This window comes from Lycium barbarum, chromosome 11, assembly GCF_019175385.1.
Source record: "Lycium barbarum isolate Lr01 chromosome 11, ASM1917538v2, whole genome shotgun sequence".
In the NCBI taxonomy this organism is placed as follows: domain Eukaryota; kingdom Viridiplantae; phylum Streptophyta; class Magnoliopsida; order Solanales; family Solanaceae; genus Lycium; species Lycium barbarum.
The window spans coordinates 29,708,600-29,725,018 of record NC_083347.1 but is presented as its reverse complement, the minus strand read 5'-3'; the positions used below and the strand labels follow the sequence as shown (position 1 = coordinate 29,725,018).

At 39.0% G+C, this 16,419-nt stretch overlaps 2 protein-coding genes and 1 pseudogene across 2 annotated transcripts; 1 reads left to right on the top strand and 2 right to left on the bottom strand.

Annotated features, from left to right (window-relative positions):
* Positions 1-238: 238 nt before the first annotated feature.
* Positions 239-6,158, bottom strand: LOC132619657 (uncharacterized). Its single transcript, XM_060334493.1, has 3 exons — positions 5,947-6,158; positions 5,492-5,766; positions 239-333 (listed from the first exon to the last, which is right to left on the bottom strand). Exons 1-3 carry the CDS (start codon positions 6,156-6,158, stop codon positions 239-241), a joined length of 582 nt encoding a protein of 193 aa, XP_060190476.1.
* A 1,388-nt stretch (positions 6,159-7,546) lies between these two features.
* Positions 7,547-9,995, top strand: LOC132618282 (glutamyl-tRNA(Gln) amidotransferase subunit C, chloroplastic/mitochondrial-like). The gene is made up of 5 exons (XM_060333351.1): positions 7,547-7,790; positions 7,884-7,924; positions 8,856-8,911; positions 9,585-9,636; positions 9,735-9,995. Exons 1-5 carry the CDS (start codon positions 7,569-7,571, stop codon positions 9,808-9,810), a joined length of 447 nt encoding a protein of 148 aa, XP_060189334.1. The 5' UTR covers positions 7,547-7,568; the 3' UTR covers positions 9,811-9,995.
* A 956-nt stretch (positions 9,996-10,951) lies between these two features.
* Positions 10,952-12,162, bottom strand: LOC132618311 (3-hydroxyisobutyryl-CoA hydrolase 1-like; annotated as a pseudogene).
* Positions 12,163-16,419: the final 4,257 nt, after the last annotated feature.

Genomic DNA, 16,419 nt, shown 5'->3' with positions numbered 1-16,419 from the left:
CTTGTCTTGTCTATGAAACCTCTAACATGAGTTTGAAACATGTAACATACTTGCTGGGACAAGGCCCCCAGCATACCTTTAGATGCAAAACTAAATAAAGAAAGACAATGTCTAAACCCCGAATGAGATGTGGTTCACCAATAAGCTCGTATATGCAAATCCTAATAAGCAGAGGCGTCGTCCTGTAAATCCGTACCTGCATCGTGAAATGCAGGCCCCCGGGCAATAAAAGGGGACGTCAGGACATTGAATGTACTTGTATGTAAAGCAACTGAATGAAATAAACGTGGCACATGAGAGTAACATGATAAGGGCGGAAACTGAAACTAAAACCTGGTAATGAACAGGAGTATCTGACATGAATATGAATGCATATATAACATGAGTAAAAGAATTTTAAGTTGGGAGAGCAGTAATATAATCGACATGTAACCACCACGTTAATACGTGGCGTCTGATCTCTGCCCGATCAGCTAAGCCATCTTGTACCTTGCCGGGGTACAAGACATGAACATGACATGAATGGATCCAAGTCCCTCAATGGGGAAAAATATAAAGGTATCGTCCTAACTGGGCGGAGCGATCCTTATCCTACGGTGGCAAACATAGTTTCAGGCTGTTTGAGCCTTCTCGGTAATCTGTGCAACTCTAAAAAATATGAACATGATATAGTTGGCTAAGAAGCCCATGAATTTCATAAAACATGACTTGTATTAAACATGAGTATCTTGTATCATAGCATGGATATAATAATATAATAAAATTTCATGAAAACTTGCAGACATGTAGGATATTCATGAAAATAAGCATTACATTTATTAACTTGCATGTAGGAACCCATGGAATGCAAAGTATGGGTTTTCATGGATTACAGACAGATTCTCAATAACCAAAAGGGACTATTAAGAATACAATAACGAAGTAATCATACAATTATAGTATATCATGGTACATGTACTTAGGGTTATGATGAACGTGGCTAAAACCCTAGTTTTGGTTTAACTTGTATGATCATGGAAGAACGTGGCGTGGGGAAGAACAAAGATGTTTCCACACGTGGATAGAAACTCTACATACTTGGTGATGCTCCAAAACTTGAATTAAAGACTTGAACTTTGAAGAAGATTTCCAAAATCTTGAATCTTGAACCTTGAGATGGGTTTTCTTGAAAACCCTAGGTTAGGAATGATGATTTCTTGTTTAGATTACAAGGATATATATTAGAATTCACTTGGAATGATTAGAATAGGCTTACCTTGGTGTTCTTGATGATGGGAGAGAATAGGAGGTCGTTCTACGTATTGGGGGTGTGAAGAATGAAGTGAAAAAGCCTTAAAATGAAGTTTTAAAATTGCTGTCAGACCTGTTTTACGCCCTATTTTACGGCCTGTAAAAGTTTTACGGTCCTTAGATCCCACCGTAAATCAATTATAGTGATTTGGGCTTTTTGGACCAGTTTTACGGCCCAAATCTCCGGCCCGTATAATTTTTACGGCCTGTAGATTCCACCATAAATCTGCAGAACACTGTTTTAGTAAAACGGGCATAACTTTTTGTATAAATGTCTGTTTGACCTCCATAATATACCGTTGGAAAGGTATTTCAAAGATCTACAACTTTCAAGAGGAAAATTTCCCAAATTACTTACAGATTTTTCCGTATACTCATTTTAAGTGAGACATGGTGCAAACTCACTTGAAAACACGCTCCGTAGGGTAGCTTCCGTCTTTCCTTTGCTCAAGGGATCTTCTCATGTCTTGATTGGGTTTCAAACACCATTTATACACTACTAAAATTGGGTTCATTATACCCCCATCTTATGAGTCAAATCTTAGCCCGAATGCACAAGGTGTTACAATATCTCCCCCTTGGGATCATTCGTTCTCGAATGATGGGTCAAGGTTAAGAATGCGTCTGGACATAACTTGAATATATGAACGTGAATAAACATGACATGGAACATGGGAAACTGACATGACATGGTTTCATGAAAACTTGAGAGCTAAAACATGAGACATGAATAGCGAATACATGAATGTGAACGTGAAACATGAGGCATGAATACGTAAGGGACATGACGTGAATACTAAAGGTATTTACCTTGAAATTTATCTGCTTGCTCTTCAACCAAGTGAGGATATCTGGATTTCATGTCTTCTTCGGCTTCCCATGCTGCCTCTTCAACTTTTTGACTCCTCCATAAGTCTTTTACTGAGGCTACTTCCTTAGTTCTCAACTTGCGAACTTGACGATCAAGAATGGTACAGGGATCTCCTCATAGTTGAGACCATCCTTAACTGTTATAGTATCAGCAGGAACAACCAACGACGGGTCTCCTACACACTTCCTCAACATGGATACATGAAACACTGGGTGAACAACAGCCAACTCTTGTGGCAACTCAAGTTTATAAGCTACTAGACCGACTTTTCGTGAAATTCTGTAAGGTCCAATATATCTGGAACTAAGCTTCCCTTTCTTCCCAAATCTCATAACACCCTTCATAGGTGAGACTTTAAGGAACACCCAATCATTAACTTGAAATTCCAAGTCCCTTCGCCTCACATATGTGTAAGACTTCTGGCGACTCTGAGCCGTTTTCAATCGTTCTTGAATCAACTTGACCTTCTCCATCGCTTGATAGACCAAATCTGGACCTAACAATTCTACTTCACCTACTTCAAACCAATCAATCGGTGACCTATACCTTCGCCCATACAAAACTTCAAAAGGTGTCATCCCAATGCTAGCATGATAACTGTTATTATAGGAAAACTCGATGAGGGGTAAGTGATCATCCCAATTACCTTTGAAATCTAGGACACATGCTCTCAACATGTCCTCAAGGGTCTGAATAGTACGCTTTGCCCGGCCATCTGTCTGCGGATGAAAAGCTGTGTTGAGGTTCACTTTAGTACCCAATCCTTTCTGAAAGTATTTCCAGAAATTCGCTGTGAACTGAGCACCACGATCTGAAATAATAGACACTGGGGTCCCATGAAATCTGACAATTTCATTAACATATAACTTGACGTAATCCTCTGCTGAATCTGTGGTCTTGACTGGCAAAAAGTGTGCCGACTTAGTAAGCCAGTCAACGATCACCCAAATAGAGTTATGCCTCCTAGCTGAACGAGGTAGACCTGATACAAAGTCCATATTGATCATTTCCCATTTCCAGACAGGAATATCAATATTCTGAGCTAAACCACCAGGCCTCTGGTGTTCGGCTTTCACTCGTTGATAATTCGGACACTTAGTTACAAAATCTGCTATGTTCTTCTCCACCAATAAATATCCTTAAGATCATGGTACATCTTAGTGGAACCTGGGTGAATGGAACACCTGGAGTTGTGAGCTTCTGACATAATTCGCTCTCTGAGCCCATCTAGATCTGGAACACATAATCTGTCTCGGTACCTCAAGGTACCATCATCTCCCCCTTGTTCAAAAGCCGTTGTTTTATGTTTGTGAATCCCCTCTTTCAGCTGCAACAAGTAGGGATCCGTATATTGTTTCTCTTTAACTTCAACAACTAAAGAGGAAAGAGCTCTATTCTGAACAACCACACTCCCATCCTCGGAGTCCAAAAGTCAAACTCCAAGACTGGCCAAATGGTGAACTTCCCTGGTCATAACTCTATTATCTGAATCCACGTGGGCTAAACTTCCCATGGAACACCGACTAAGAGCATCGGCTACAACATTCGCTTTCCCCGGATAATAGAGGATATCCACATCATAATCCTTAACCAATTCGAGCCATCTCCTCTGCTTAAGATTCAGCTCCCTTTGCTTGAAGATATACTGCAGGATTTTATGATCTGTGAAAATATCGACATGCACTCCATACAAATAATGACGTCATATCTTAAGTGTAAAAACAACAGCTGCCAACTCTAGGTCATGAGTCGGATAATTCTTTTCATGAAACTTGAGCTGACGAGATGCATAAGCTACAACCTTACCATGCTGCATTAAGACACACCCGAGACCCACTCCCGAAGCATCATAATAAACTACGAACCCTTCGGTTCCCTCTGGCAGCGTCACAACTGGAGCAGAAGTCAATCTCTTCTTCAACTCTTCAAAGCTTCGCTCACAAGCATCTGACCATTGAAACTTAACCTTCTTCTGAGTCAACTTAGTTAACGGAGCGGAAATAGAGAAAAATCCTTCTACGAAACGTCTATAATAGCCTGCCAGACCCAAGAAACTTCTTATATCAGAAACTGAGGTGGGTCTGGGCCAACTCCTTACGGCATCAATCTTTTGAGAATCAACTTTAACACCTTCACCTGAGATAACATGGCCTAATAACGCCACTGACTTAAGCCAAAACTCACACTTTGAGAATTTTGCAAAAAGTTCATGATCTTTAAGAGTCTGCAACACTATTCTGAGATGATTTGCATGATCAGCCTCATTACGGGAATACACCAAAATATCATCAATGAAGACAATGACGAATAAGTCGAGATAAGGCTTGAAGACCCTGTTCATAAAATGCATGAAAGCAGCTGGCACATTTGTCAACCCAAATGACATAACAAGAAATTCAAAATGGCCATAACGGGTTCTGAAAGTGGTCATCGGAATATCAACTTCCTTAACCTTTAACTGATGATAGCCTGATCTGAGGTCAATCTTGGAATAACATTGGGCGCCCTGAAGTTGGTCAAATAAGTCATCTATTCTAGGAAGAGGGTACCTGTTCTTAATGGTGACCTTGTTCAACTGACGGTAGTCTATACACATACGTAAGGAACCATCCTTCTTTCGGACAAATAAGACTGGCGCACCCCAAGGTGAAACACTAGGCCTAATAAACCTCTTGTCAAGAAGATCTTTCAACTGGGCTTTTAACTCTGCTGTAGCCATTCTGTATGGCGCAATAGATATCGGCTGAGTATCGGGAAGTTGATCAATTCCAAATTCAATCTCCCTGTCAGGAGGAAGTCTTGGAAGATCTTCGGGAAAGACCTTTGGAAATTCATTTACAACTGGGACGGACTGAAGAGTTGGAGTCTGGGCATTTGAATCTTTGACTCAAACTAGGTGATAAATATAACCTTTGGAAATCATTTTTCTAGCTTTTAGGTAAGAAATAAATCTACCCCTGGGTACTACAGAATTACCCTCCCATTCTATGACTGGCTCATTAGGAAACTCGAATCTTACAACTTTAGTTCTACAACATACTGTGGCATAACATAAAGCTAACCAGTCCATACCCATGATTACATCAAAGTCTACCATCTCTAACTCTGCTAAGTCAGCTATGGTTCTACGGTGATAGACTAAAACTGGGCAACCCCTATAAATGCGCCTAGCTATGACTGACTCTCCCACTGGGGTAGACACCTCAAAGGGTTCATGCAACTTTTCCAGTTCAAACTCAAATTTCTTAGTAACAAAAGGGGTTACATAAGATAAGGTGGATCCTGGGTCAATAAGGGCATATACTTCAAAAGTGAAAACTGTGAGTGTACCTGTGACAACATCTGCTCTAGCCTGTGTATTCTGACGACCTGTCAATGCATACAAACGGTTCTGACCACCGCCTGTATTGCCGGACCTTGTCGTTCCATGCCCCTGCTGGGACTGATTGTGACGAGGAGCTGCTGAATTTGTGGACTGCGCAACGTTACCTCCAGTACCTTGCCTAGCTAACGGACAATCTCTCTGAAAATGGCCCCTTTGGCCACAACCATAGCAAATATCCACACCTATACGACACTCACCTGGGTGTCTCTTACCACACTTGCTGCATATCGGATTGGTATAATTCAACTGACCCACACTAGCCTGAGAGTAAGAACTTGATGGCCTGAAATTCTGCTTCTTATCATTATGAAACTTGGGGACTGGGGCACTTGCTGTGGACGGAGAAGGTCCTGGTGACTTGTTCTTAAAGAACTTTATATTTCCATTACCGCTGAACTACCCGGTAGACTTGACCCTCTTGTTGAACTCCTTGTCTTTCTCTTTCCGCAAGGCTTCCGCCTCCTTCAGCCTTGTCTCATTCCCTTGTACAAAAGCTACCATCTTGGAGATAGTTATCCCCCCATTCTGTGCAGCAATGTTGGCCCCATCATACAAATAGGAATCAAGGCCCCCAACAAATCTCCTCACTCTTGCCCTCATGTCCGATACCATATTTGGAGCATGCTTAGCCAGACTGACAAACTCCAACTAGTAGTCCTGAACTAACCTGCCATTCTGCTTAAGCTTCAGGAATTGCTCAGCCTTAGCTTCCCTGACCTCTAATGGCATGAAGTGGTCTAGGAATGCACTTGCAAACTCATCCCATATAGCATCAGGTTCATCCTCACCTCGGGACAATTCCCAAGATTCATACTAAGTGTTAGCAATGCTCTGCAGCTGATGAGCTCCAAAAGTAACTACTTCAGTTTTTTGTAACTGTCATAATCCTGAAGATTTTCTAAAGAGTATCAATGTAGTCCTGAGGGTCTTCGTCTTTCTTTGTCCCCGTGAAGACTGGGAGATTCATTCGGAGAAAATCCTTAGTCTTAGAAGACTCTCCATTATTTCCTGAATTTGACCCAGATTCCTGACGTTGGGCCTGAGCTGCTACCAGTCGTGTGAGCATGTTGATAGCACTTCTAACAACCCCATCTGAATCACTAGGAGGTGTAACTATAGGAGCGGTTGGGACTATTGTCTGAGTCAGAACGGTCTTTTCGCGAGTTGCTTCTGCAGTAGCCCCCTGGCTGGTGGCAATGGCTTTTCTGGTGTATTTCCTTTTCGCAGGAATTTTCTGAAAATACTTACACGCACAAATTAGAAAGGCATCCTTTAATAGAGGTCTCGGGTTCGAGTCTGTCATGACCCATGGGTATGAAAAATCCTTGGTAGGGAGCACATCCCTCAAATGGGGTCCTATGCTAAGCAAATCCAGATATAGTCAGGATCTAATGTGGTTACTACACATCGGTGGGAAACCAACAAAAAACTTATTGAAAAAAGATTTTTTTTTAAAATGCGGCCCCCTTAAACTTGCCCCTTTTTTCCACTTTGGCACCTCAACTAAGTTTTGTTCCTATTGAACCCCTGACTCGTCCTCAAGTGTGTCCATCAAACTCCCTAAATCTGGTTTTTATTAGAAGCAGAAATTAAATTGGGGAAATGAAGATGGAGTAATATTTTAGAAGTGTGGTAAGTTATTCTTTAGGTCATGGATGTGTCAGTTTCTACTGTTTCTGCTCTTCCACTGCTAGCCTAATTAAGAGTTATTATTTTTTCCCTCTCAGTCAACTAATCTTAGCTAAAAGATGGCATAATTAAATTAGAATATATATTAACATGGTGCTACATTGAAGATGGAATACTATGTAAGTCGGATTGTGTTTGGTAGATACACTTGAGGACGATTTCAGGGCTCAATAGGAACAAAACTTAGTTGAAGTGCCAAAATGAAAAGAAATGAATAAGTTTAGGGGCGCATATGCATTAAGCAGCCCCCCCCCCCCCCCTATATTCCAACTAAAGTAGTATCATCGTGATGCTCATCAAACAAACAAACAAACAAACAAACAAACACTATCTATGGCATGTATCAAACCTTTGCATTTGCTTAAACTAGCAAGAATTGTGACTGATTCTTTCTTCTTCAATTTCACTAAAAATGGTATTTCCTCATTCCCACTGACAATTAAGGGTAAGCATTCGACAGCTCGGCGAAGTTACTCTATGAAATCGAGTGTTTTAAAGCCTCCTGATATTCCTCGTTTGGCTGAAAAAGCTCGAATTTCGCTAACCCCTCAAGAAGTAATTAATACCCATTTCATCTTTAAGTTTATTTTTATTTCACTCACTTTTCAATAAGTAATTATGGTTTGGTCTTGATTTATTTGTATGCAGGTTGAAGAATTCGCTCCCAAAATTCGACAAGTTATAGATTGGTACCTCTCTTTCTCTGCATTTTTCTCATTGGTTTATATTGAAAAAAGAATTAAGATAGTGTTCTAATGATTGAAAAGTTGTTGACATTTTAATCTTCTTTAGTTATTTATTGATATTAAGATTATTAGGGTTATGTTTGTTAAACTTCTTCAAATTCAAGAGTTGATTTATATCTTGCTCTTAATTCAAGTGCGTCCCTTCGATTACGTTGCTATCGCAGTTTTGATTTGTTTTATGCTAAGTGTTTGGTAAAATGGAAGTTGAGACATCAGAATTTGCAAAGTAATGTGAACAGAAATTTTATTGATTTGGAATGAGCATTGATTGAATATTAAAGGTTGTATGGTTACTTATTTAATACCTTAGAGGTGTTGTTATTTACTTTTATTTCAGTTGAGTTAGCTATGTTAAAGATAGTAGAGTTATATCTTAAAATGTGCCTTTTTCTTTTCCCCTCTTTGCCTAGGGAAGCAGGGTGGGGAACAGGGCAATTTGATGAGTTTTTGTCTAATTAATCACTTAAATTTTCCTTCAAGTTCCGAAAATTAACGTTCGGAGTTTTTATTTCAAGTCAGAATTCCCGCTGTGCTAGAACTTTAAATAATGTGGAACCTTTGAAGCTTGCTTGAGGTATTCGTCCAAGAACTTGGTGGAAACTTTAAGTATTTGTCTGTCCAAGCTAACCGAAGGCTGAAAGCCTCAATCGATAATTCCATATACTTTTAGTGTTGGTACTTTTTGTAATTTTTCTTATTGTGCATTATCTACTTTTAGTGTTGTGATGCCTCTTGCAGAAATGTTGGGTAAGGCTGCGTACAATAGACCCTTGTGGTCCGGCCCCTCCCCGGAACCCGTGCATAGCGGGAGCTTAGTGCACCGGGCTGCCTTTTTTTTATAGTGTTGTGATGCTCGCCTTCACTGGTGAAACAGGTTTGGACAACTTCAAGCTGTCGATCTGGAGAGTATCGAACCAGCCATAAGGGCAGGTGAATACTTCAACTTCAACTTAATTGAATACTTCTCTTTGATTTTTTTTCTTTCAAAGTTATACTATAATTTATTTTCTTGAAGATAATGCCATATGGTTCTCGAAATGGTTCTTGCTTCATTCAGCATCAAAAATGAGAAAATGGTATAAGAATGCTTGTCTTTTCATCTCTAGCCATAAGCACCAAAACAGATTGGGGTGACCCGCCACCATATATGCCATGCTAAAGATTTCGTTGACTGATCCTTAGTGTCAGCCATTGGACACCCAACAAAGAAGAAATTTATCTCCTTGCAAATTGTAATCCGTTAAAATAGAAAAGCAATTAACGCATTCCTCATCCTTTTGTTCTATTCTCTCATGTTCTAGTTTACTAGTGTTAACATGGGACAGTATCTTTAGGATGGATTCCTGGAAGAAGCTAACCATGCTAAGGTTAACAAAAAATAAATTAAACAGTCATAGGTTACTGTTCCTTTTGCATCTGGATCTTTCTTGGATTTAAAAATCTTTTGAAAGTTGAAACAGATTATAAGAATCGGAAAATATTGTTGGATTTTCTTTGATGACTTGAGTGCTAATAACATTTAAGAGTGCAAGACTTTTGAACATCAAAACATTTGATGCGACATTAAATTTTATCCTTTTGGCAATTCTTTCTTGATCTGCAGATACTGAGGGAGATAATTTGCGCGACGACATACCTGAAAAGTTTGAGAATAGGTAATCTTGTTATCCTCCGTCTACTTTCTTTTATGTTATTTTGGCCCTGCGGTGTTCAGAGCAAATAAATGATTCTTGTATGCATTTTCCACTATTAGGGAATCATTGATTTCTGTTGTGCCAAGCTTTGAGGAGCCTTACATCAAAGTTCCCAAAGTGTTGAATAAGGAGTAACATTATTTAGGTCATTTTGTTTCACTTCCAGGGGAAGACCATAATTGTATATATTTTGATCAGTAGATGGAAGACCAGACATCATCCCTCCAAAATCATTTTCAAGATGTATCTTCATGCAACATGTAAAACAGCTATGCTTCTGCTGCCTGTTAGTTATCTCTATTCATTTTTCCTATTACTCATCTAAAGGTTTCTAAGTATTTGAATTGGTGTTCTTGACATTTCCTTCTTTTACAAAATTATCTATAGCCATGTCATAGAATTTTTAATTAAAAAAAAAAAGACTTATAACCTGTTTAACCGAGCTTCTAAAATCTGTGTTTAGAAAAGTGTTGTTTGTTATAAGTGCTCTTGCAAAAAGTATTTTTGGAGAGAAGCGGTTTGTGTTTGGCTAATTAATTTGAAAATCACTTTTTTCCGATATTAGAATAGCAATTTGTGCTTGGTCAAAAGTGCTTCCAGAAAAAACTACTTTTTCCCAACTTCTGAAAAATAGCTTCTACATTCCTTTAAAAAAAAAGAGAAAGGGAAGCCCGGTACACTAAGCTTCGCTATGCGCGGGTTCCAAGGAAGGGCTGTACCACAAGGGTCTATTGTAGGCCACCTTACCCTGCATTTCTGCAAGAGGTTGTTTCCACGACTCGAACCCGTGAAGCATCTACTTTTCCTTCCAAAAATTATTATGAAGATGGATCACAATTCACATATCGTATAATTGAAAGAAAAAAAAAAGATTTTTTTGCCTAATTCAATTCCAAAAGCTAACTCAAGAGATGAGAAACTTTTGTGCTTAACTCAATCCCATGAGTTAAATTCATAGCATGAGAATTGACCAAGATCATATGAAGAATCCAACTTATTTTTTCCAGCCAAGACTAGTACGCAGGTTCTCGCATTGCAATAAATTAAGATCGATACATTATCTCTGATTACAGAAACTACACGGCAAATTGTTTAGTAGTACAATCTACCATTGTGCTTGAGGGTGGACATCAGAATTCAATCAAATGATGTGCATATCTGTATACACAACTCTGGCAAGTATTGTATAGAAATATATCTTTCCTTAGGCTTGATTTTTGGCATTTCATATATTGGAGTGATGTGAATTTATTTGGTGTACCACTTCCTAATAAAAAAAAGGTTTAAAAATGATGTAGTGAAGAGGCAACATGCAGTAGAGAAGTGAATTTTAAAGTTTGGCAATTGCATATGGAGGCAAGTTTGATCTTGTAGGCAGCTTTAGGTCTTGCCAATCTTCATCATCTATCTTGGAGAAGTAACGATCAACATCATCATCTGTAATTAGTTCCAGTCTGGAGGGCTCCTACTTAGGATTTCTATCCTTGTCGATGAGTATGGCTCTGCATCCCTCGAAAAAATCTTTGCTGAATTCTCCCCTAATCACATGACAAGCTATCCTATACTCTTGAATAAGGCAACTACCAACACCTTGCAGCCTCCCCTCTCTTAGTGATCTCAATGAAATCATAAGACTTGTTGGGGATGCTTTCTTCGGCGATTGGATGGTTGAAGAGATCCAGTACTCATCATTCTTGTTCAAAGCCTCATAATTTTCAAGGAAGATATGATTTCTTCGATTGTTCTCCGAAAGAAGCAATGGTCAATAATCTTCATCTTGTGATAAGGACATTCTGCTTTCAGCTTTGGTATTTTAGAGAAGCGACTAATGATGGCAGAAATAACATCTGGATCGCTCGTATTGACTTTAATTAGTACTTGTTCTAAAAATGGCAACCTCTCCGAGGGTACAAAATGAGTTGCTAGACCACAAGCAAGCATTTCAGCACCATCTAACTTAGCACCAGTAAGACCAGCATATTCCCCGAAAAATCCTGGAAGCCTTGAATAAAAGTAAGAAACACCTACATCAGGAATGAGTCCCATAGCTGTTTCAGGCATAGCACAAACCGACTTCTCTGTTGCAACCCGAAATCTACCATGTACAGAAGCACCAAGTCCGCCTCCCATGACAATTCCGTTAAGGATGGAAACCTGGGGTTTACTATATGTTGCCATCACATAGTTAAGGGTGTACTCTTGACAGGGATTATCAGCAACCCATTTCCAGTTACCTTGGCGAATATTACGAACAAAAGATGTAACATCACCACCAGCACAGAAAGCCCTTCCATTTCCCTTCAATATTATAATCTTCACATTTGAATCTCCTTCACTTGCATGGAAAAGTTCCAACAACCGAGAAATCATTTGATAAGAAAGTGCATTCAACTGCTTAGGCCTATTTAATATGAATGTTCTAACACTTGCTCTCTCCTCCACCAAAACCTCATTGGTTCTGCCATTGTTAGAAAATGTTTGAGCCATGGTATGTGGTTCTCAACTTCTTTGGGAATTTGAAACTGATTAGCTGAGTGTTGCAAATTTATTGTTGCAGCCCCGGGGCTAATTGTTTCCATTGACCAACGACCTATTGAACACGTTTTTTGTGTGTCTTTTAATTAACTGGACTAACAGCTGTATGTTCCAAAATTATTTCATGTATTACTTTTTTTTTTCACACGTTTCATCTTAGCCCCATCTCCATGGGACCATTACCCATTATATGGTTTCTCCACGACACTTTGTTGTTTCCAACGCGCACACATGCGGTGTACAATTAATAAGGTGATAAGATTATCGAATATCGTCCTGTAAAGACTTGTGATTAATCATCCACTAAATTAAACTAATGTTAATTATCTAAACAAGAAATAAAACTCACTCAAAGTTATTATTATAACTAACTAAAAATAAAAATAAAACAAATAATGACTTTAACCAAGAAAGCGCAGATTTTTATGTTATCAATGAGATGAAATCGATCTATGACTACAGACTGTCTAACAATCACGTTGTATTCTTCAATTGATTCAACTTCTTAATTTATCTGGATTATTGATTGGCAGGGTTAATATTTCTCACAATATTCCGTCGAATATATGCTCGTCTATTCAAGTTGACCTAAGCCTATATGTCAACAGAATAAGGATTAACAAGAACGTATTCGAATTTCCTGTATGATAATCAAGCAAGGCAATTAACACATGTCTATCATAATCACGAATCCATTTTCTGATGCTTGGGTTCAAGAGCGCACTCTATTTAATTTATATGCAATCTATAGTTCCCACTCTCGAGTTCAACTAGATTCGTAGACAGTATTCAATTGATGATGACGCAATCAAATAATTGAGCTCAGGATTAAATAAATAAATACGATAAACTAATTAATTGAAATTAATATTTGAATAATAAAGGTCATGAAAAAACCATTGAAAAATATAAGTTTAGCTCCACATAGACATGAAAGAAATACAATAAATCATCCAAAGAAACACAAAGACGAGCAATATAGGGAAGAAAAGGTAAAATCCATTAATGTCAGCTTCCATAACGACTCCTAGCTCTCTCCAGGTCAAAAGTTTTCTTCAAAACGTATTTAAAAATTATTTATAGGGGTAGAAAAATTCGTAGACGAAATAACCAAGTTAAAAAGGAATTGGGAAAAATTGATCTCCTAAAATCGGCTTGGGACAGCCTCGCATTGGACATAGCGACCCTTTGCTTCTTCTTTGCATATTGAAGTTCCGTAGGTGACTCGTTTAGGGTGTGTTCGGTATGAAAGCGGAAAATGTTTTCCAATTTTATCATGTTTGTTTGGTCAAATTTTTTGGAAAACAAGTTCTTCAAAATTGAGGAAAATGACTTCCCTAATCAAAGTAGGGAAAACAAGTCAATAATTGACATTTCACCAATCACCCTACCATCACCCAACCCACCCCCCAACCACCAAACCCCATCAACTCCCACAACCCCTCCCCCACCCTACACCACCCATCCCCCCCCCCCCTAAAAAAATTAATTCTTTTTTTTAAAGAAAAAAGTTTTTTTTTTTAATTTTGGTTTTCTGCTACCCCTCTAATTTTTTTGTTACAAAAAAAAATTATTTCAAAAAAGTTTTGAAAAAAATCTTTTTTGTTTTTGTTTTCTACAACCACCCACCGACCCACCCCTTACCCCCTCCCGAATTGTCTACTTCATATTTAATTTTACCCTTATCAAAAATTTATAAAAATGAAAAGTTTGAGTGGTTAAATTTGGTGTGGGATGGGTGGTGGGTCGTAGTTGGGAGGTGGGGGTGGGTTGTAGTTGGGGGGTGTGGTTGGTGGTGGCGTGGATAAGAATTTCTTTTCCATTTTTTATCAAAGTTAAATAAAATATATGAAATAGAAAATTTGGGAGGGGTTGGCGAGTGGGAGGGTTGTATAGAGCGGTGGTGCGGGATGGGTTGGGGTGGGTGGTGGTGTGGCGTAGGGGTGGGTGAAAATGAAGTGGTTGGGTGGTGGTGGGATTTTGTTGGGGGGTGGAGGGTGGGTGCTTGGGGTGGGTAGGTGGTGGGTGGTAGGGGTAGGGTGGGTGTGGTATGGGGTGGTGGGGTTGGTGGAGCAAGGGTGGTATTTTTCGAAAAATATTTTCTACCAATCAACCGAACATGGAAAAATAAGTAAGAAATTCACTTATTTCCACTAACCAACCGAACACGAAAAAATAAGTAGAAATACACTTATTTTTCAAGAACACATTTTTCAAAAAAATATTTTCCTCTGTACCGAACAAACCCTTAACTTCAATGATTTTTGGCCTAACTTTTGCTTTCAACGTGCTTCCTTCCTTACAAATTCCAATTGCTAAGATCAAAGAGCTACTTCAATTGTTCCTGTTTTTTGTGCAATCATTACTTCATCCAATGTAAAGTAATGATTGCAAGTAATCACAATTTGATGATTGGATCCATTTTCCTTCCTATGTATTAATAAGTTTTGCTTCAAATTCCATCTCGTACCTACAAAGTAAAAATATAATATTAAGCATAAATTATTATAATTAATATCAGACGAAGATTAAAAGTACTAAAATGTGAGACAAATAATAACATAATTATGCATTTTAGACCGAATATCAACACTATTGCCAGTTTCACTAAAGTGTCCAATTTAGTCCCCACCTATGTGGAAAAATCTAACAATGACTAAGAAGCAACATTCAAAAATCAAATATACTTTCCAAAAGAAAATTAGTTAAACTTTGGCACCCAATATATAAAAGAACCTCAACATCTCAAACCATCAACTTCCTGCTGAACTTGTCACTGAAATCCGCAAATGTCCAACTTCTGGTGACTCTTAGGTTCTTCTCTAGCATAAAGAAATTCGTACATAAATTTAAGTTTTGTTAAAAAAAAAATTAAAAAAAAGAAATGAAAAGAAGTTAGACAGAAGAACATACTGAAATAATATTGAATTATACGGAACATATGACCCAAACATATAGATAATGACAGTTAATTACATTAACAAACCTCACAGATTATCGAAATTAATGAGACTACCCAAGTTAATATATATATACAAACCAATAATATTTGATAGGGTGTGGATGGACTTCGTGTGTATCTTCATTTATTTTTTGTTTTTTTTTTAATATTCCATGGAGGGTTTAGATTGATATACTTCTGTCTTCACATCATACTTCATTTTTTAAAAATTCTTCTCCTTCTGGACAAAAATAAAAAGCTGTCTAAATAAGTTAGTACGAATTTTAACGAAGATGAATCTGGTATATACTGATCCCTCCGTCTCTGTAAAGATGCAAGGTTATTCCGAGTGAGAACCTTGTGACCCAACATCGACTATTGGTGATGGATCTGGATATCTAGAGGAAGAGGAAGAAGAGGGGCGTGAATGACAGACCAATAATCAAATGGGGAAGTTTGACAATGACCAGTGCCCAGAAGATGGGAGCTATGGGGCGTGGAAGAGTAGTGAGGATGCGAGCAGTATGTGGGATAGAGCGGTCAGTTGCATTAGAGAAGCAGCTAGATTGATGTTGGGGGTCTCGAAAGGTAACCGCGGTGGGCATCAAGGGGACTGGTGGTGGAATAGAGAAGTTCAAGGCAACGTGGAAGCAAAGAAGGTGGCGTATGTGAAGTTGGTAGCAAGCTAGGATGCGGAGGAGAAGCGGACGAGCAAGGAAAGATAAAAGATGGCGAGGAAGGAGGCAAAGCTAGCGGTTACGGCGGCGAAGACGGTAGCATTCGAACTTGTACGCAGAACTAGAGGACAACGACGGGGATAAGAAGTTGTACAGGTTAGCCAAGGCAAGGAAGAGGAGGGCACGTGACCTGGATCAAGTGAAGTGCATCAATGACGAGGACGACAAAGTACTGGTGGAGGATGCTCTCATTCGAAGAAGATGGTAGTCGTACTTCCATAAACTCTTGAACGAAGAAGGGGACAGAGACATTGTGTTGGGAGATTTGGAGCACTTCAAAAGATATTGCGATTTTGGATATTGTGGGAGTATAAAGGTCGAGGAGGTTAAGGGTGCTATTTGTAGGATGCGCAGGGGAAGAGCCACCTGGCCTGACGAGATCCCGGTGGAATTTTGGAAGAGCGCAGGCATGACAGGTTTGGAGTGGCTGACTGTGTTGTTTAGTGTCATTTTTAAGCCGATGAAAATGCCCGACGAATGGAGATGGAGCATGATGGTTCCTTTGTACAAGAACAAGGGTGACATTTAGAG

Coding starts and splice junctions, on each gene's coding strand:
- LOC132618282 (XM_060333351.1), top strand. CDS start 7,569: ATGGCATGTATCAAACCTTTGCATTTGCTTAAACTAGCAAGAATTGTG. Junction 7,925..8,855: donor ATTCGACAAGTTATAGATTG/GTACCTCTCTTT, acceptor CTGGTGAAACAG/GTTTGGACAACTTCAAGCTG. Junction 8,912..9,584: donor CGAACCAGCCATAAGGGCAG/GTGAATACTTCA, acceptor CTTGATCTGCAG/ATACTGAGGGAGATAATTTG.
- LOC132619657 (XM_060334493.1), bottom strand. CDS start 6,158: ATGGTATCGGACATGAGGGCAAGAGTGAGGAGATTTGTTGGGGGCCTT. Junction 5,767..5,946: donor AAGAGGGTCAAGTCTACCGG/GTAGTTCAGCGG, acceptor TCCGATATGCAG/CAAGTGTGGTAAGAGACACC. Junction 334..5,491: donor TAGAGCAGATGTTGTCACAG/GTACACTCACAG, acceptor GTTCATTACCAG/GTTTTAGTTTCAGTTTCCGC.